The sequence below is a fragment of the Tiliqua scincoides genome, chromosome 1, assembly GCF_035046505.1.
Source record: "Tiliqua scincoides isolate rTilSci1 chromosome 1, rTilSci1.hap2, whole genome shotgun sequence".
Taxonomy (NCBI): domain Eukaryota; kingdom Metazoa; phylum Chordata; class Lepidosauria; order Squamata; family Scincidae; genus Tiliqua; species Tiliqua scincoides.
This window is the reverse complement of record NC_089821.1, coordinates 19,301,640-19,322,095: the sequence shown is the minus strand read 5'-3', so window position 1 is coordinate 19,322,095 and position 20,456 is coordinate 19,301,640. Positions and strand designations below refer to the sequence as shown.

Genomic DNA, 20,456 nt, shown 5'->3' with positions numbered 1-20,456 from the left:
CTAGACCTCTTTTTTTTTTAAGTCTGGTAAACCTTGGTGTGTTCCGATAGAGTGTTGTTTTAAAAATGGGTCCTTGTGCTAAAAGGTTTGGGAACCACTGTTCTAGGGTAAACCATTCAAGCTGACTCCCAGAGACAACTCAAGAACCACTGAAGACTAATTGTCTTCAGCAACTAAGCTGGGCGATTTCTTCAGATAAAATTATCTTTACTGCTGTCCATGCAGAGTGCCTCACAGAAGTTGTGCTTTGAAGGTCTTGCTTCAATTTCTTCAGCAGCATCCAGTCTTGGAAGGCATCCGGTTCCAACTTTAATGCATGCCATTATCTCCACAGACATTTCCCTATTAAAAATCCTGCCTTAATGCAAAGTGTGGGATCGCATCATTACCTCCAGCCCTACACTACACTCCTATGATTTTTTTCTTAAAGGATGGCAACTGCAATGTGCCAGGCAGGAGACAAACACATAAGCAACTGGGAAGATACCACTCATTGGAAAGGCAAACTTCCATGCCATGTCAAAAAGAAACACAACAAGTCTCCCTTTTCTGGACAGTTTGGAAGATCCCACCCATTTCCAGCCAAAATTTACAGAAAGCATCATACCTCTGCCATAGATCTCAATGCCAGAATGGAAGACTCCAATACCCAGCGTGGACGTATATTCATTTATCCAGTACTAGAGAAAAGGGGAAGGGGGGAGACAGATTTGGAAGCATTAATGGAACAGAAACCCACATTCTTGGATGGTTAAGTATTCATTTAAATGTAGATATTGTCTCTCACCTTATCCTGAAGGTACTGAACGGGCTACAAAATGTTTTTAAAAAGTCAAAACAAGCATCTAAAATGTATAGTATCAGAATAAAGTTGTACAAGACCCAGCAATTACTTCAACAGCAGTGTAATCTTGGCCCCTGCATACTAGCCGTTGGAAGGTGTTCAAATTCATCTAGAAGAATTGCTCCCTGACTTTTGGATGCTTGGACAGATATTTGGATCACAACTGAGCCAGGATGATGATGTAGTGATGTGTAGGAGAGCCAGGATGGTGTAGTGGTTTGGGAGGTGGACTTAGACCTGGAAAATCCAGGTTTGAATCCCTCCTCAGCCACGAAGCTTCCTGGCTCACCTTGGGTCAGTCACTTTCTCTCAGCCTCACCTACCTCACAGGGTTGTTGTGAGGACAACAGAAGGGGAGCAGCTGTTCACACCGCCCTGAGCTCTTTGGAGGAAGTGCAGTAGAAAAATGTGAAAAATAAATAAATAAAACTGAGACTCGGACCCATGAAGTCACAGAACTGAGTCCGGACGCTGGAAGTGGTGGCAGGTATTCTGGTAGTGGCAAAACAAGGCCGTTTGCCCCTGAAACTTGGAGTGGGTCCTGCCCCACCATTTCAAGTCTCAGTTGTAGCCTTAAGTCCTACAAACAGGCTTCTTCAAAGATTCTCAGGGCACTGAACTCGAATCACAGAACTAATTTCAGCATTTATCTGGAGATGCTCCAGAACGCGCACAGTGCTCTTGCTCACATACAGTCAGCATATTCATGTATCTTTTCCAGCATAATCAGCTCAAGTTGCTTTTCACGGATTCCCCGCTTCTTTGTCTTCATTGGGATTTTCCGCCATCTGGAGTTCGTCTCTCTCTGTCCCTGGGTGGCCCTGACATCACCAGTGTGTTCCTAGTGGATCTGCTTCGTCCACTTTCCTTTCCCTTTTGCTTGCATTATTGATGATTCTGCCAATCCTATTAGCTCTCTGAGTATCTGAAGACGCATTTTGAATGAAAACTATAGTCCCATATTTTTTTTTAAAGAGTTGCTTTATTCTTATTCATCACTGGACTCCCAAAGGTGACTGGAAGGAGGACAGTCAACCCTAAGCTCCTAATTCCAAAATGCAGTGCCAGCAATTTCCCCCAGTGCTGCAAGTCTGTTCCCCTGCCAGAAAGCCCCTTAATGCTCCTTGGTCCCTGGCTGGAAATCTAATGCTCCCATTTTAGGATGAGTGTTGGCATATGACCTGAGCCTCTATGGGCCCAAGCCCATCTGTCACCTCTTTCACAGTGCTGCTAATCCCAATATGCCCCTTATTAGGGAGGCTTCTGCAGGGACTCTGCCTATATGAAGCACAAAGGAAGGGAATAATAGAGAGCAAGGGGTGCAAATAAGGCAATGCAAACTCTGTCTCTTTAGGGGCATTCACACAGTACCTCTCCTGGCCAAGGAAATATAAACACACAGGACTCACACATGTGTGGATACACATACAGTGACAATAAGAGTCACTTAGGTGTCTCGCTTATTCTCCTGCTTTCCTAACATTAGCACATGGAATGAGACAATGTGTCTGTTTGATTTTGTTGCATTTATTCATTGTATGCTTTATTGTAAAGCGTGTGTGAGTTGCCTTTTCAATTTAACAAAAAGACAAACCCTGAGCATTTGGTGACATGCAACAGAGTCAAAACATTTAAGCAGAAAACAAATGCTCCAGTCAGTAGGAGCAGAAGTTGTCGGTAAGTAACAAGCTTTGCCTGTTGTAGGTCAAACCAAAAACTAGTTGGGGAAGATCAGCCTGGAGGAAAGGCGCAACCTTCTGACATAGATCACAGCTTAAGAAAGGACACAGTGCACGTGGGGGAAGCAAATGAGGCTCACACATCCACCTCAGCTGCAAAGCAAGGTAAATCATCTGGGTATCCACTTGTCCTCCCTTCACCCCATGCTGAAATTGCTGCAGGAGCGGTTCAGGGGTATGCATGACTGAACTGAACTGGCCCTTTGGAGCAATGCGCAGTGAATCTCTGGGGGCAGCTGCTCTGCCACATTGCAGCACGCAATTGCTTGGTGAGCTGGAAAAAGAACAGAGGGTTTTTGTTTTTTTAAAAAAAGAGGAAACCCACAGCAAATGGGTGCTTCTCTGATCTACGTAGGGTTAAGAGTAACTAGTAGTGCAGCCCACTTTTAGGAACTTCCATGCCATGTGGAGATAACTGTGCTGGTGTGCTGGTGTGGCCTCAGGTCATACAGCTGACAGAAGGAAACAAGGGCAGGGCTGTTTGTGCACTTTGTGAGACCCACTATCCGGACTCCTGCGTGGAAAATAGATTCCTCTTTGTTGTCAAGATCCAAAGTATGGGAGAGAACCATGTGCCTCATCCTGACCTCTTCTGAGGAAGCCTTTCACTCCTTTGGGCCTCCTATCTGCCTTTAACTCATTTCCTTTCTTGCGCTTTATTGCCTGTCATTTTCCATCCTCCTGCCAGGGGGCTTGGAGTGGAAGCTCTACCTCTACCCCCAGGGAGTAGGATCACAGCAGGAAATCAGACAAGCTCCTGGTTGAATCAACTTAGGATTCATTGGACAACTGGGCAGTGGCATTGCTAGAGGGGTGCAGGGGGTGTGGGCTGCACCCGGTGATGCACATGGGGGATAACCCCACTACTGGCCAAAAATTTTTAAATCTTGGTGTTTTCGAATAATGCCATCATTTCATGCAGAATGCAATGAAATAAACCACATTGAAGTATCTCTATTCTATCAAAAGTTGTAGCCAAAAAGCCAGTGGGGCAGGGCAATAGTGCATCACCATGCCCTGCATGGGAAGAGATTCATCATGGGGGTGACACTGTCTTCCCACACTGGGTGACGCAAACCCTAATAACACCACTGCAATTGGCCACAACAACAGAAAAAGGCCAGGCCTCTTGACTGATGGTGGAAGGGGGCAGTGAAGGGGCAGAGGTTGGGCGGATCAAGTGGTAGCCACCAGATCCTAATCCCCTTTCCATACCCAATGCCATGGCAAGGGTCCATCCATGCAGACCTGAGTAGAAACCCCCCCCCCCCCAAAAAAAACCCACAGGCGCTTATCCCCAAGTAAGGGAATGATTGTTCCCTTACCTACAGCAGACCTCCTGGACTGCCCCCACTGCAGGATCCAGTGGTAGCCATTTTGGCACTGCTGCATTGGTGGGGGAGGGGGCTGGGGGACAATAGGATTGGACTCCAAGCCTGTTCTATAGTTTAAACCTCATCCCTGGCTGCAATCAAGTTATGCTGAATGACTTAAAAATAAGCAACCATGGCCACTCTTTAATAAAAAAAAAAAAAATCAAAATCACAGAAATATACCACACTGAACATTTGAAAGCAAGTGTGGGGTAAAATGTTTGAAGGGCTCAGAGTTTTAGGCTTTTTATTCAGTCCACCAATGAAATAAAAGCTTGAAGTGGGATATGGATTTAGATTTGGATTCCAAAGACCTCCAAGAACTTCAGATTCAAGAGAAGCTCTAAACTGCATCTAAACTAGTTGATTGATTGCAACCTTTGTTGGCATAAACTCTAAACTAGTTGCAGAGCTCTGGGTCCAGGATAATTGCTCTTATTGCGCTAAAGACCTCGTATTATTTTGCTATGGATCATCTGCATTATATTTCAACAGGCCTGGAGCCAAGGCCAACTTGAGAGTTCTTGGCAATCCAAACCTAGTTTGCCTTCCAAAGAAGCATCATTGCACTGAATGAATCACTCCGTGAACAGTCACATGGGTTCCGAATGTACTGTCTGTCCTGATAAATAGAGCCATATTCACTGCACGAGGTTTCAGGAGGTCTTATGCAAAAAGGAACTCAGGCATCTCCAAGGGGGAGGGGGGGATACACAAGATGTCCTGCATTAGGAGAAGCACATCTCCCCATGGGGGACACATGATTTGCTCCATTGCATTGAGACTTGAAAGAAACAGCACAACATGCAAATAATGATGAAATCTAAATAGGTTTTTATATCGTAAAGCAGCTATGGGAAGTGGAGGAGTTCGGGGGGGTCATTTGCAAGTCTAGTTATGCGTGTAGAACCCAATGTGAGCTCTGGAGGGACAATTGTGAGTGGAAAAAAGAATTTGGTGGCAAAAGCGTTAAACACATCATCCCACAGCCTCTTGCTCAGATTTGCAGCTCTTCACGGTTATTTTCATTTTAAAAAAATGATCAGGGCTTAGTCACATGAACACATATGTTGCTCCTCAGGAACATAGAAAGAATGCGTGTGAGACCTCTGGGCATCCAGTATTTTTGGTTGGCAACCTTCAGTCTCGAAAGACTATGGTATAAGCCTACAGCACCCGGTATTCCCAGGCGGTCTCCCATCCAAGTACTAACCAGGCCTGACCCTGCTTAGCTTCCAAGATCAGATTAGATCAAGCATGTGCAGGGTAAAGTGACTTTCCAGTATTTTTAAATGCATGCAATGCTGTTGAGATGTGCTGCCTGAAGATGGGTGTTTCTAAAGCCTGCTGGACACAAACTATGCTGCTTCACCCTCTGTGGGAAGGTGATCACATGCCTGTGCCTACAAACAAAATAGATGTGTCATGGAAACATACTGAGCAGGTTGGACTAGATGACCTCTGAGATGCCTTCAAATCTAGTATTCTATGATTATATGAGATGCTAGACCCTTTTCTCTGGCATTTTATAATTATTTGCAGAGCTTTATTTTTAAATTTGGAGAGCAGTCAGTCATGGGATGTGCCACCTGCACGCTGAAGTGGTCCAGTTTTAGGAATGGTTTTATCCTGATTTGTGGAATACCAGTCAGTAATTTTCATTCCCCTAGAACTGCGGTTTTCAAACTCCCAGGGAAGTGGAGCACGATCGCTCCTGCAGCCCCCCTGAGCAGTGCAATCCTGCTGCCTCTTCCCTGCCTCCTGGCTGCCCTCACCCCTTAAGGGGAAACAGGCCACGGCCCACAGGCCGGGGCATCGCGATGCCCCAATCTGAAAAGCCCTGCCCTAGAATAAGGTTCATTTGTCCAGCTTTAGAGAAACTGGAGGAAGACGGGCCCCACGTGATTATGGACACAGGTGTTCAAGAATGCATATACAGTGCTCAGTGTTTCTCAAACTGTGGATCGGGACCCACTAGGTGGGTCGCAAGCCAATTTCAGGTATATTTATTTTCCATTTCATTTTATTTTTAATATATTTGACTTGATGCTATCATGGTATGTAGCTGTATTTATATACTTTGAACAATGATAGTCAATGGAGAGTCCTCCTGGATAAGTGTGGATAGGACTGCAGCCTAAGATTGTCAAAAAATTTCCTGTCTGATGATGTCACTTCTGGCCATGACATCACTTCCAGGGTAATGACATCACTTCCAGTAGGTCCTGATTGTCATTCTAAAAAGTGGGTCCTGGAGCTAAAAAGTTTGAGAACCACTGCTGTACAACCACAGAGATGCACAATTCACACAAAGCCCGGGAAAATCTAGTCTTGAGAAGAGGGTTGAAAAGGAGCCAGAATCATTATTTGGGCCAGCAACATATTGGTTCAGTGAGCCAATTTGCCTGGGGGGGGGGGGAGTGTCAGGGAAGCAGAGCATGAGGACAGGGGTAGAGTTGCACTGTCTCACAGTTCCAACCTTCACTTCCTTTGATTGATCCTGAAATGAAAAATGAGGTCATGAAGAAAGAAGAGAAACTGCAGTCTCAGAAAAACAGTGTGTTTTCCTAAGAGTCATTAAAAAACAGCTCTAATTCTTACTTGGGGCTCTTAAGAAATAAACAAAAGGAAGACAACACACACATTTCATCCTCTGGGCTTCCACTCAAGAGGTAAGGATTATTGGATTAAAGCAGATTGCTGGAGGAGAGGCACATTCTAACAAACCTTTTCAAAACATGCCCAGATCTTAACATGCTGTGTTCTGCTATCCAAGGAAATAGTTTTCTGCCCATTAGGAGAGTGAAATTTGGATACCAGCTGAGCTGCAACTTCAGTTCAGCTGGTTGCTTCAGCTGCAACTTCAGAAGCTCATGCATGCTCCTTGGTTATTGCAAAAAGAATATTTCTTTACCCAGCGTGTCATTAATCTGTGGAAATTCTTGCCACATGATGTGGTGATGGCACCTGGCCTACATGACTTTAAAATGGGATTGGGCAAATTTAGGAGGGAAATTCCATCACCAGTTCCAAGCCCTGATGGGTAAATATAACTTTCTGGTTCTAGAAGTATAGTAGGCTCTCTGAATACCAGATGCAAGGGAGTGGCAACAACAGATCTCTTGTTGTATGCTCTCTGAGGCATTTGGTGGGCCGCTGTGAGATACAGGAAGCTGAACTAGATGGGACATTGGCCTGATCCAGTGGGGCTCTTCTTATGCTCTTAAGTCAGCTTCAAACCCTGTTGTTCCTTGTCAACTACTACCAGCTCGACCAATATATGTATACTTAAATAAGCCCCTCTGGCTCCCCAGCCACCTTCCCACCAGTCAACACTCCCCAGGGAGCACTTCCTGCCTCCCAGGGAGCTCTGGGGCTTGCAAAAGGCAGGTGGACTTTTCCCACCAATGTAAATCCTGGAAACTTGAATTTAAACTCTGTGCACCACTGCATTGCCCTAACCTCAACACACCAAAGGCCATCTGACCAGTCTGTGAGTGATTGCAGACTAGCACGATGGTTTATTTATTTAAGTTGCTACATTTATAGAACACTTTTCTGCCAGTCCACTAAAGGTGCTTACAATTTAAAACAATGGCATGAAATCTAATAAGTATTTTGCAGAAGGGTGAAAATAGGATGGAGATGGAAGGAAATTCCTCATTTACATAATTATTAAAATAACCAGGTGGAATAGCCATGGAGGACTCATGGCACGGTGACTTCTACCCTGACAATGTAATAAACCATTTGTAGGCTTTCTCATGAGGAAGCTGCTTGAACCATTCACTAAAGAGGCTATAGCTGCTATACTATATCTCCAAAACTAGACGTGATGGGGAAAACGGATGCCATTTTTGGAATCAGCACTCCAAATATACCCAGGAATTGGTGTAACGTTTAAGGAAGCAAAATGTGTGTTGGCCTGTGTAATTGAACTACTTTTTTTTAACAACTTACTGGAAACACCCAGGGCATACAACTTTGATTGGTTTTGAAAAATAAAAATATAGCAAGCACAGCTTATTTAAGGTCCTTCTCATCCTGAGGACTTCTGAATTGACCTCTTAAAAAGACAGGACGCCGCATCAACACTATCATGTGTCTTTAGACCATTCTCTGGGCTGCTATACTCCCAGTCATTTGTCACTAGTTCTTCCGTCATGATGAATGGCTGTGGCTCAGTCATAACACAAAGGAAATGGATCGTCTGAGTTCCTCAGCTCTAAATAGGCAGCTCAGTCCTAACAGCGCATTATGCTACTGGAACAAGCATTCTAGTGGCATAACACACTTTCTGGCAATCGCAAAGGTGATGCACCAGAGCACATGAGTTGGCTGCTGCCATAAGCAGTGAGCGGCCAATGCTGACAGACACCCACCACCAACAGTAAAACTGCACAGGGGCCAGGAGGGAGCAGAATGGGAAGGAGATGGGGCAGAAGAAGGGGAAGGAGGAGGATCAGATCAGATCTGCAAAGGGGTTGGGTTCAGTTGACAGTGGTGCCCACCAAATCCTTACCCCCTTCCTGGACCTGATCCACCTTCCCAGGTCAACGTGAATCTGTGCCAGCAATATCACTGGCACTGGTCTGAGTTGACCCACCAGGTCAAAACAGGTTTAACCTGGTGGAAAAGAACAAATGCTCCCTTATCCTGAGATCTGCAGTAAGTAAGCATTACTTTAGCCCATTCTTTTTCACTAGCACTACTTCACTACTGGAATTTAATAAAAGAAAACAGATCCAGGCAGTTTAATTTAAGTGTAGCTGGTCTGACTGTTACAAATGTAACCTGAATTCACATTAGGATTTTCAATCTTTTTAAAAATTCTACTGGGTTATAGGAGAAAGAAAAAAACACAGAACATCATAAATGATTTCAGATTATCTGAATGGTAGTTGTAATTATCTAAGATATCTTGGGGATAAAAATCAGGAATACCGTATAATGAACATTGGGAGGGAGGGAGTTATTTTATGGGCTAGTCCCCCCCCCCCAAAAAAAATATTCCTGTTGATTCAAGGTAAAAAATATGATCTCCTTGGTGCTAACAACAATGGGACATTATTGACAAAAAGCAGTATTTATTCCTCACAAACAGAACTATTTGCTGAAGGTGACAATTGGCATTTAGAAACAACCATATTGCGTGATGTAATTTCACAGCTAAGCACTACAACACTGAGGATGTGGCAGCCTGGGAGAGGGCGGATCAGTCAAAAAGCAAATTTTCATACGGAAAATCTTGTGGTACAGATCTGGAGGGAGAGGGGATTTAAGGACATAAAGTCCTCAGCACTGCTAAGTAACACCTTCTTTCTCAGAAACCGGGCAACACAGAGCCACTCTAACATAATCAGAGGTAGACTGCAATTAAGCAGTAGTTCGCATCAGCGTATTGTAATTTGCTCACTTGAATGGTTCACCATGAGCAGTGGTGTAGCTAGAAGTGTGCAAAGCACTTAGGTTTTGCAGGGAGCCTCACTGCAGCATGCAAGGGGCCCCTTCATCTCCCCTTTGGAGCCATTCCAGGCAGGGGGAGCAAAATGGAGGCGTACACCCACCTGGGATGGTTCCAAAGGGGAGGGAGAGGGGTCCCTTATACCCTGTGGTGAGGCTCACTGCAAAACTTAGTGCCTTGCACCTCCTCTAGCTATGTCACTGACCAAGAGTCCAGCTTGCTTCCAGTCCATAATAAGCTAATCCACTTTAACAAATGATAATATGCATACCCACTTCTTTTACAACTCTTCCCGTGGTCTCCTATTCTCATCGCTGACCACGTCCAGTATTGGCAACCTTCAGTCTCGAAAGACTATGGTATCGCGCTCTGAAAGGTGGTTCTGGCACAGCGTCTAGTGTGGCTGAAAAGGCCAATCCGGGAGTGACAATCCCTTCCACACCGGGAGCAAGTGCAGTCTGTCCCTGGTCTGTCTCCCTGGCTATGGGCCTTCCTTCTTTGCCTCTTAGCCTCAGACTGTTGGCAAAGTGTCTCTTCAAACTGGGAAAGGCCATGCTGCACAGCCTGCCTCCAAGCGGGCCGCTCAGAGGCCAGGGTTTCCCACTTGTTGAGGTCCATCCCTAAGGCCTTCAGATCCCTCTTGCAGATGTCCTTGTATCGCAGCTGTGGTCTACCTGTAGGGCGCTTTCCTTGCACGAGTTCTCCATAGAGGAGATCCTTTGGGATCCGGCCATCATCCATTCTCACAACATGACCAAGCCAACACAGGCGTCTCTGTTTCAGCAGTGAATACATGCTAGGGATTCCAGCACATTCCAGGACTGTGTTGTTTGGAACTTTGTCCTGCCAGGTGATGCCGAGGATGCGTCGGAGGCAGCGCATGTGGAAAGCGCTCAGTTTCCTCTCCTGTTGTGAGCGAAGAGTCCATGACTCGCTGCAGTACAGAAGTGTACTCAGGACGCAAGCTCTGTAGACCTGGATCTTGGTATGTTCCGTCAGCTTCTTGTTGGACCAGACTCTCTTTGTGAGTCTGGAAAACGTGGTAGCTGCTTTACCGATGCGCTTGTTTAGCTCGGTATCGAGAGAATGTGTGTCGGAGATCGTTGAGCCAAGGTACACAAAGTCATGGACAACCTCCAGTTCATGCTCAGAGATTGTAATGCAGGGAGGTGAGTCCACATCCTGAACCATGACCTGTGTTTTCTTCAGGCTGATTGTGTCCAAAATCTTGGCAGGCCTTGCTAAAACGATCCATGAGCTGCTGGAGATCTTTGGCAGAGTGGGTAGTGACAGCTGCATCGTCGGCAAAGAGGAAGTCACGCAGACATTTCAGCTGGACTTTGGATTTTGCTCTCAGTCTGGAGAGGTTGAAGAGCTTTCCGTCTGATCTGGTCTGGAGATAGATGCCTTCTGTTGCAGTTCCAAAGGCCTGCTTCAGCAGGACAGCGAAGAAAATCCCAAACAAGGTTGGTGCAAGAACACAGCCCTGCTTCACTCCGCTTCGGATGTCAAAAGGGTCTGATGTGGAGCCATCGAAGACAACAGTGCCCTTCATGTCCTTGTGGAAAGATCTGATGATGCTGAGGAGCCTGGGTGGACATCCAATCTTGGGGAGAAACTTGAAGAGGCCGTCTCTGCTGACCAGGTCGAAAGCCTTTGTGAGATCTATGAAGGCTATAAAGAGTGGCTGTCGTTGTTCCCTGCATTTCTCCTGCAGTTGTCTAAGGGAGAATACCATATCAGTGGTGGACCTGTTGGCTCGGAATCCACACTGCGATTCTGGATAGACGCTCTCTGCAAGTACCTGGAGCCTCTTTAGTACAACTCGGGCAAACAGCTTTCCTACAACGCTAAGGAGAGAGATGCCGCGGTAGTTGTTGCAGTCACCCCTGTCACCTTTGTTCTTGTACAGCGTGATGATGTTTGCATCCCTCATGTCTTGAGGTACTCCACCTTCTCTCCAGCAGAGACAGAGGATTTCATGCAGCTCAGTGACTATGATCTCTTTGCAGCATTTTAGGACTTCAGCAGGACTAAACAGCCACCGGGTAGATGGGACTCGTCAGCCTAGGAAGGCAGCTCATCTAAGAGAAGGAAACTCTGACCTCAAACCTCCACTGCCTTGTGGCTACATCCAGTTCTGGAAAAGGCTTCAGGAGTCAACCACGAGGCAAAATCAGGAGCCGGAGTCCCTTAGGCAGTTCATGGCTGAACACAGTCACGTTCTGGCAACTCCTGCGACGCCGCTGGAACCAACCGTATTGGCTTCTGCCTTTCCATTGGACCATTCCAGCGACGTGGAGAGGGGGGATTTGCTGCATGGGTAACAGCCTATCCTCCATACCTTCTTTACCCAGGCTTCGCGCACTGGAGAGGACACTCCAACTTCGCCATACGGCGTCGGCACAACACGGGAAGCAGCAGTTTACCGGTTATAAGTCTTTGCTCGATTGGCGTAGAGCATGACGCCAGGGGCTGCTTCCGACGGTGGGAGAGATCATTGCATCTCATTGGGCAGCTACCGCCCGCCTTAAGCTGGGCAGTCCCCAGCCAGTAAGGTGTTGCCTCGCCACGGTCCGTTAACCTCATGGGGTGCGTGGGGTTTAGGGTGAAAACCGACAAGCGGATCGACAACTCTGCACCATGCAACAGAAAACAGAAAACTACTGCCCTAAAGCTGGGCACCTGGAACGTTAGGACAATGACACCTGGCTTCTCTGATGACCTGCAAGAAATAGACGACGCACGCAAAACAGCTGTCATCGACATGGAGCTGAGCAAACTGCAGATGGACATCGTCGCCCTTCAAGAGACTAGGCTGCCAGATTCCGGATCTGTCAAGGAGAGAAATTTCTCATTTTTCTGGCAGGGAAAACCACCAAACGAAACCAGGGAACATGGCGTTGGCTTTGCGGTCAGAAATACCCTGCTGAAATCCATCATCCCACCTACTGTGGGAAGTGAAAGAATTTTGTCCCTGCAGCTCCAGTCATCAGCAGGACCTATCACTCTCATCAGTGCTTATGCACCGACTCTGTCGTCTCCAGCAGAAGCCAAAGACAAATTCTATGATGACCTGGCCACCACTGTCAAGAAAATCCCTGTAAAAGAGCCATTGTTCATCCTCGGCGATTTCAATGCTAGAGTTGGTGCTGATAACAGTTCATGGCCCACTTGCTTAGGTCAGTTTGGCACTGGGAGGATGAACGAAAATGGACAACGCCTGCTAGAGTTTTGCTGTCATCACGGTCTCTGTGTCAGCAACACATTCTTCAACACAAAGCCCACGTCCATTGCTTCACTAAACCTCGAGAAGCTGATCTAGCACCCTCAGATTTTTCATTAGGCACCAAGAACCTTTTGGACTTCCCTCATCATAGCCTGACTGACAACCTGTCCACCTGGTGAAAACTCAAATTGATCAGCTTCCTGTGCCAGAGGTCAAGTGACTTCCTGTGACTTCTGAGGTCAACCCAGGTGACACATGTCTACCCAAATGATACATAAAATATGCAACATTCTATCCAACCCGTTGCAGTGACAGCTTCTTCCGCCTGCTTTTGCGCTTAGCTGGGAGTATAAGAAGGTTCTATGTGGCTGTCCCTTGAATGATGGAAGGTTTGTGTCATACTATGGATGCAAATTGTATCTGGTACTAAAGGATAATAGTTTTGCAAGTGCAACAACATTCTTTGATTGGTGTCTGTGGGCTGCCTGGTATTATGCACCTGAACACTTTTCAAAACTGCAGCAAGACATTCTAGGAATAGCATAGCTGTCCCTAAATGCTCGATGTCTCCTCCTTCCTTCTCCCTTGGGCAACATCTAATACCATAAATTCATTATGTGATGTCACCAGGCTGCCAGTTTCCTTGTCCTGCAAATGGCTCCCAGTGAAGTGGAGTGGGGGAAACTCACAGCACAGTGGTGCCATTTGATTTGTTTTGCAGGGCTAGATATTACCCAGGGGGAGAGGAGAGAACAAGACATGGAGCGGCTACAATTGGCAATAGCCATGTAATGTATAGTTCCAGCCTGCGTTTCAGGCCAGTTCACATCAGTATCTGACAGCCCAATCCTAATCCATGCTGGAACAGGCAGGCCAGGTGGCCTGCCCCATATCCAGTGCAGGATTGGGGCTGGCTGTGGCTCAACCCAGGGCAAGGGGAACTGATTCCCCTTACACCGGGTAATACTGCAACAGCCCCAATGCAGCTACTTTAATTTGCGCAACCTAAAGAGGTGGTGCAGATCCAACCAGCCCAGCGCTGTTCTGGGTTGCCTGGGAGTGGAGTTAAGATCTAGCCTGTGCCAGATCCTGGCTCCATCCCCTCCCAGGCCCATCCCACCCATGGACCCACCCACCACCCACCCTACTCCTGCCCAACTTTCCTCCATTCTGCCCTCCCCTTGCCCTCTCCAGACTCCAGCACTGGCCTGACTTAGTCAAGGTGCACTTATCTATCTGCCAACACGATGGCACCGGGGTCAACCTCCTGAGGCTGTTGCATGTCTGTGCGCCAGCCTTCCAACCCTTCAGGTGGTGCAAAAGTGCCTTATTGCACTTTTGCAACACCTCCAGGCCAACACAAGGGACTTGCGCCATCCCACGAGCAATTTTGGATTGCGCCCTGAGCCTCTGCTCAGTCACCATCCTCTTCTTGGACATACAGTATATCACAGCATCACAATTAATATAGGAGCCTACAGGGAAGTACAAACCAAAGCCAGCACCAATAGGAGAAAGACACACTTTTTTCTATTGGCCCTAAGTCAATGGGCCAAACTAGATATGATGTGGAATGCCCATGAAATTCCTTGATAGTTTTTTTTTTTCCATTTTTTTTAAGTGAAATGCAGCCTTGCAAATCTGATCAGCAAATTGGGGTGTTCACTGGGGATTTTTTTTTCCAAATGGGACATTCTATGAAAAGCAATGCACTGTAGATCAAAAGAATCCACACTTGAAATGTCTCTTTGGATATGTAGCTGGACTAGCCCTGTTGTTCTTGACTTAGCAAGAAATATACACATGGAAGGCTTCTTCCATGCAAAGATCTTAGGTGGATCAGGCAATGATGGGGAGCGGGTTAGAGCAAGGAAAGGAAGAAGAGAAAAAATGTGCCCTTTTTGCCTTGCTCCTGGAACATAAGAGAATAAAAGGTAGACATAAACCACATTTGTTTCCTGCAGGTCGACATTGTACAGTACAACTCTAGCTCTCCAAGGCCTCCCTCAGTGACATGCAATTATTTTGCAGCGAATTTTTCTACAGCTTAAGTATACATTTCCAGGGTCGTTGAAGCCATTACCAGCAGGAAAAAAATCACTTATGGAAATTAAAAAGTGGAAGTGAAGACCAATTGCATACCTTTTGACACATTAAGCACTTTAAAAGAATTCCCCTTTGTCTCCACCTCTTTTGCTTGCTGGAATTGATAGTTGCCTCTATTCTTCTTCTTGAGGGGTCAGATTTATCCCAATCAAACAAACATTAAAGTCAATGACAATGTATACTGTGTTCCTACTGGCATGGAAAGTGAACTGTCCTTATAGATCATGCAGACAGCAATTCCAAGAAAATTTCCTTGCAGCCATTAACAGGTCTTTGACAGGATGATGTTCACACCTTCTCTGGGCCTTTTACAACAGTGGAACTTTGGTTCTGCTCTTGTAGAATGCCCTTAGGATTGGGCTGTAAGTTACCACCAGCTAACAGAATTCACAGTTACCCTTCAGGGCAGGAGTGTCCAAAGTTTTTGACAGGAGGGCCACATCATCTCTCTGACACTGTGCCAGGGGCCGGGGAAAAAGAATTAATTTACATTTCAAATTTGAATACATTTACATACATTTACATAAATGAATATATTAGAGGTGGAACTTATATGAATGAATGAAGGTTTTGCAATAACTCAAGGTCTATAAAAGGCCTTGTGCAAAGTAAGGCCGGCCTTTCTTTCACTGCCACTGCTGCATCACAGACGTGAAACAGCAAATGGTGGAGGGACCCCTTGTCCCACAACTCTTGCCGAAAGCAGTTGTGTCAGACCAGCACAGGCTCCAGCAAGTCTCTGGAGGGCCAGAGGGTCATTGGAGACTGGGGGCTCCTCACAGGCCAGATTGGGAGTCCCTGAGGAAATGTATAGAATTGCAGCTTTGGGTGCAGAACATTGTTCCTGGATGTCTCTTATAATTCTCCTTATAGGAAGATGTGATAGATCATTATGAGCATGGAGGTCACTCATTATCAGGGACTGGCATAGCAGAAAATGAGCTCTCTCCTATTCCTCCTCTAGTAGAGATAAGTGTCATAATCAGGAGATCAGCCTTTATTTGCATATATCTAGACACATGACCGGGGGGGGGTGCGGGGAGCAATTTTCCTCTTACCATTTCAACTTGAAACTTGTGCTGCAAATGCACAGGCACCTGGAATGCATAGTAATCAGAGGTTCGAAATGCGTGCGTGCGTGCTTTTAACAGATGACATTACACCGCCTCGAAAGGTATTCAGATACTCCAAGGGAGAATCAATTAATTTTCTCTCTGTCACACGTAGGATACAGGGCTGGAAAGAGACATTATGTCTTTGAAAACTGAACACCAACATTTTGTCTTTCTTGGCTCCTTGAAACCAGTATCCAATGCACACAACAGAGATGGTACTACCTGGGAGGCAAAAATCATATTATTGTATAGTAAACTGAAGGACTGAAGTATCTTTCTGCATCGGGCCATAGCTCCATAGTAGTCTTTTGTATGCAAAAGGTCCTAAGTTCAGTTTCTGGCATCTTTGGCTTGTGGTGGGAAAGATCCCAATATGAAACCCTGGAGAACCATGTAGGCAGTACTCAGCCTGATAGACCTGTGCTGGGACTTACCATGAGGGCAGCTTCCTATGGCTACAAAAGCAGTTGCACAATTTATGTTAATTCCCAGGGGAAGACGTTTCTGCTGATCACTCACATATGCACGCCTCTGCCCTCTTCCTTCCCCGTTTCTTCAGAGATGTAGTGAAGCATGCTACTTTCCTACAGCGCACACGCCATTTCAGGATAAGCAAAGGGTACACTTTTAATCATGCTCCAGATACTGACTGACAGCCCAGTCCTGAGCTTCCCAGTGCCTAGGGCTGCAGCGATGCCAAAATGGCTACCGCTGCATCCCATGGGATAGGAAAGCAGCACTTGGGGCTAGCAACCAGGCACCTCATTTTCATCTCCTTTGCACGCTGCATAGTTGAAATCAGCCAGTCTCTATTCAAACAACCCAGTTAAAAAGTGAAAAACGGAGGGATGAGCTTTTTTTCCTTTCTGTCAGTGCATATTCAGATGGGGAGAAGGTTTTCAAATTTGCCCTGGTGGTTCCAGTGGTTGAACTAAAGCCTGGTAGTTGCCTTGGAATTAAAGAACACAGAGGCCAAGGCTGATATCTTACACATAAGCCCTTTCTTAGCCTCTCCCCGGTCTGCAGTGTCTCCGCATTATTTTGGCCATCCTGTATTCCACAAGCGCAGAGGTCAGACCTGCCAAACTGTGATGCTTTCAGTCAGGTTGTCCATGCACTTCTGGGCAATACCCAGGATATGTAACAGTCCTGGCCTGCTGTGCCTCAGCAAAATGAGAGGAGAAGGTGGGGGGCCATTCCTCGTCCCCATTGCTGGCTGTCTCACCTCTTGTTTCCTGCTTGCCCTCTTTCCCACTCTTCATGCCGGGTGCAATGGAGTGCACAGTTGCATGAGGGAGAGAAGCCCCCTCATAAATACTGCCACTGAACAACAGCCCCCTACTCAAAACACTCCCATCCTTCAGCCCAGCCGTTTCCTTTGACAGCAAGGAGCGAGAGGGGTGAAAGTAGATGATACTTGAACTGAACATGAGCAGTAGTAAGGGGGGAATTTTTTACTCACACACATAAAGGACACAGAGGGGCACATAATGGACATAGCTCAAATGGGTGCTGTTTGAAAATGAAGCACCCCTTGAGGATCTTCATTCCTCTGCTCTTTTTCGGCCATTGCTAAGTCTGGTCCAACTATCTTCTTAATGCAGGATCTGTCCCTTCTGACATTGGGTAATTTGTTTCCCTTGGGCTTTTGAGTCCAAAAGGTCTGTCCTTGAAAATCTACTTCAAGAGGGTGTCAAATTTGCCCCTCAGCCTGGCACCTGAAAAAACCCTCCAACCACCCTTGTAGTGTGAGAACGGGACACGGCTAGTGTTGTTCTTTGCCATTTGTTTTTCCTGAAGCACAGCACAGCCTTTGGGCTCCCCATTGGTTAACTATATTTAATTCACCCCCCTTGTTAAAGCCCTCCTGAAAGAGGTTCTCTTTTATTCCCATGCAATCAGCTTCTTGCTGAACAGGCCCACGCACCTGTTCGAGCTCTTTGTCTCTGCTGCCCTTTGACCATGTACCGCACTTTGAAGCCTTTCGCTGCAACATCTTTCTCTTTCATTAGCAGAGAGATTCCCTGGGGCAGAACAGCTGGTGCTGTGACAACTGAAATGTGATTGCAGAGAAAGCTACTTCACCACATGCACATGCAGCCATCTAAAGCAGCTTTAATTTGCTTCCTACTCCTTGTTTCAAGGAACGGCAGAAAGTGAAGGCCAAAGCGTAATATACAGGTCGTGTCTTGTTATCCGCTAGGGTTCCATTCCAGAACCCTCCATGGATTAAAAAAAAAAATCATTGGATAAAAAAACAGGAAGACCTGGAGAAGGAGGTCCAGGAGAAGACTGGGATTGGGGAAGACTGGAGACAGATTGGGGAAGACAGATTGCAGCAGTCCCGACAGACAGAATTGGAGCAGTCTCCTCCAACATACCTTTACCTCCTACATGAGGACAGTCCCAAGAGACAGCCCCACCCAAGCCAGAGAATATTGCTCTGCCCCTCTCCTCAGCTTCCAAGGCCCTGCATGAGCACTCCTGTCCTCCACCCAACCCCAGGACCATGACAGCCAACATCTACATGAACATTCAAGGACCCTCTGAGACAAAACATTTCTCAGAGGAAAGGGGTGGAGGCAACCACCCCTAGTAGCTGCCATTCATGTATTGGTCCTCAATGAGCTTCATTCTTTGCCAGAGCATCATATAAGCCATTCAGACAATAACATTCAGCTTGCCCTCCTTTGGTTCCCCTCTAACATGTCTGAGTCATGTCTGGCTAACGGGGCTCTTACTTCCCTTGAGCTTTTGCCAGTCAGTTACCCACCCCCCTTGTCAGCAGCCTGCCTCCAACTGATCTCTGTTTCATGTCTGCTTCCAGCCCACCAGCTTGTAGGCTTTTGTCTCTGAGGGAACTACCTCAGATCCTGACAGAGGAGCTGTCTGTTCATCGGTGAAGGCCAAATGGCTCCTAAAGTGACTGAATTTTGGCTGTACCTGCTAGCCCTCCCCCGCCCAACATACACGGATAACTGAGGTAATGTATGTGAAGTGCTTTGAAGCTGCCAAAGTGCAATATAATGGCTCTGCAATTAAATAATTAAGCGTTTTTATAAGGAGGCTTTGATTGTTCTGAATTAAGTCTGCCTTCCCTTCTCCAGAGATACTGTCATTAGACTGATGAGCAGGCTGTCATTCAAAGAACTTGCTGATGAGGAAATAGGATGTTATTGTTAATTTAAGATTTGTTCTTTGCCTGTCCCCCAGGTTCAAATTGGGTTACAGTTGAACAAAATGTTATTTACAGGAATACAGACCTAAAGAGGTGTACTTGGGGGGGGCGGTAGGGGAGTCAGGGTGGAGGGCAGCCCCAGGACTTCTCCTACTATATGAGCAGTGACACCCATAGCATGTCTGAAGCACTCAGGTGCTACCTTTGCAACTTTTTTGAAAAGACTTTACCAGAGAAGAAGCATCAGGTTCAGCAAGAGGAAAACTGAGAAACTTGTCTAGGGGGCTATAAGTGCTAGTCTGCCCTGATCCCAGCTGAAGATGGATGACAGATGGAGAAGGGGTGCAGATGAATTGATGGACAGAGGGGGCAATGTACAGAAGGCTAGAAGGAGGTAAAACTAGATCATGCAGCTGGGGGGGGACGGGGGGCTTACTTACTATACTGTGCTGGATAGAAGGTCCCAGGAGACACAGCCAGCCTTCCCTGTAAGCAACCATGTAGCTGTGCAGCTTACACGTAAGCTTACACTCCCTTACCCCGTGTAATCCCCAGGTGGTCCCGATGGGCCTCCTTGAATCTGCACCCGCTATCGAGCAGGAGCAGATTCGAGGAGAACTGTGTTGGGTCTCCTGGGTCGGGGGTGGCAAAGCCTGCCAGCATCTCTGCCCCCTCCTGCCCCTCCCCTCCCCCCACCCTGTAATGCTTACCCCGCCCAAACTTACCACCTGGTGCTTGCCCAGAGCTCCAGGCGGCAGTCCTCCGTCCTTCTCCCAACACTAGCTCAGCACGGGCTCACGCTTCGTAGCTCTGGTGCCAGATTGGCCCAGGCTGTTGCAGGTATGCCTTACAGCACGTTTGCAACACTGTACACTGGCGCTGTGCCAGTGCAGGCCACATTGGATCGGGCCCTGAACCATCAAGGAAAAATGCAGATTTTTTTTCAAATGCTGAAAAATACCAATCATCTTTATAACCTTGACAGGTGGCTATAGGGTGGAAGGAGGTACTGGGCCTGACAACTGTATGGGTTGTGTGTGTGTGTGGGGGGGGGGGAATTAACCCTAATGATTTGTAAGAGCAAATCCATAGCAGGGAGAAGGATTTGGACTTCTCCTCTCTGGACAAAGATGAACGCAAGCAAATGCTTTTGCACGCAATGTCCAATTGGGCAATTATAATTTAATCAGGAAAGACCTTGCTGTGACTCATCCTGCAAGGGATGCCTGGTGTAAGAACAATCTTGCTATTTCGGTCAAGCAAGCAACCTGTCTTGCTCTGCACAGACACAGCAAGCAATGCTAGAGAGAAAATCACTATGGCCATGGTGCATTAACAAATTGCAGCATCCGACTTGTTTACTCCTCCTGGTTTTCTAAAGTGGAGAGAGGCAGTGAATGCAAGGAGG

The 20,456-nt window shown here is 46.7% G+C and overlaps 1 protein-coding gene across 1 annotated transcript in view; it reads right to left on the bottom strand.

Annotated features, from left to right (window-relative positions):
- Positions 1 to 20,456, bottom strand: part of LOC136648704 (deubiquitinase DESI2-like) — a 53,746-nt gene that overhangs the window by 17,114 nt on the left and 16,176 nt on the right. The window contains exon 2 of the mRNA XM_066624945.1: positions 608 to 680. Within this exon, the coding sequence (XP_066481042.1) occupies positions 608 to 680 (73 nt within the window). The remainder of the gene's footprint in view (positions 1 to 607; positions 681 to 20,456) is intronic.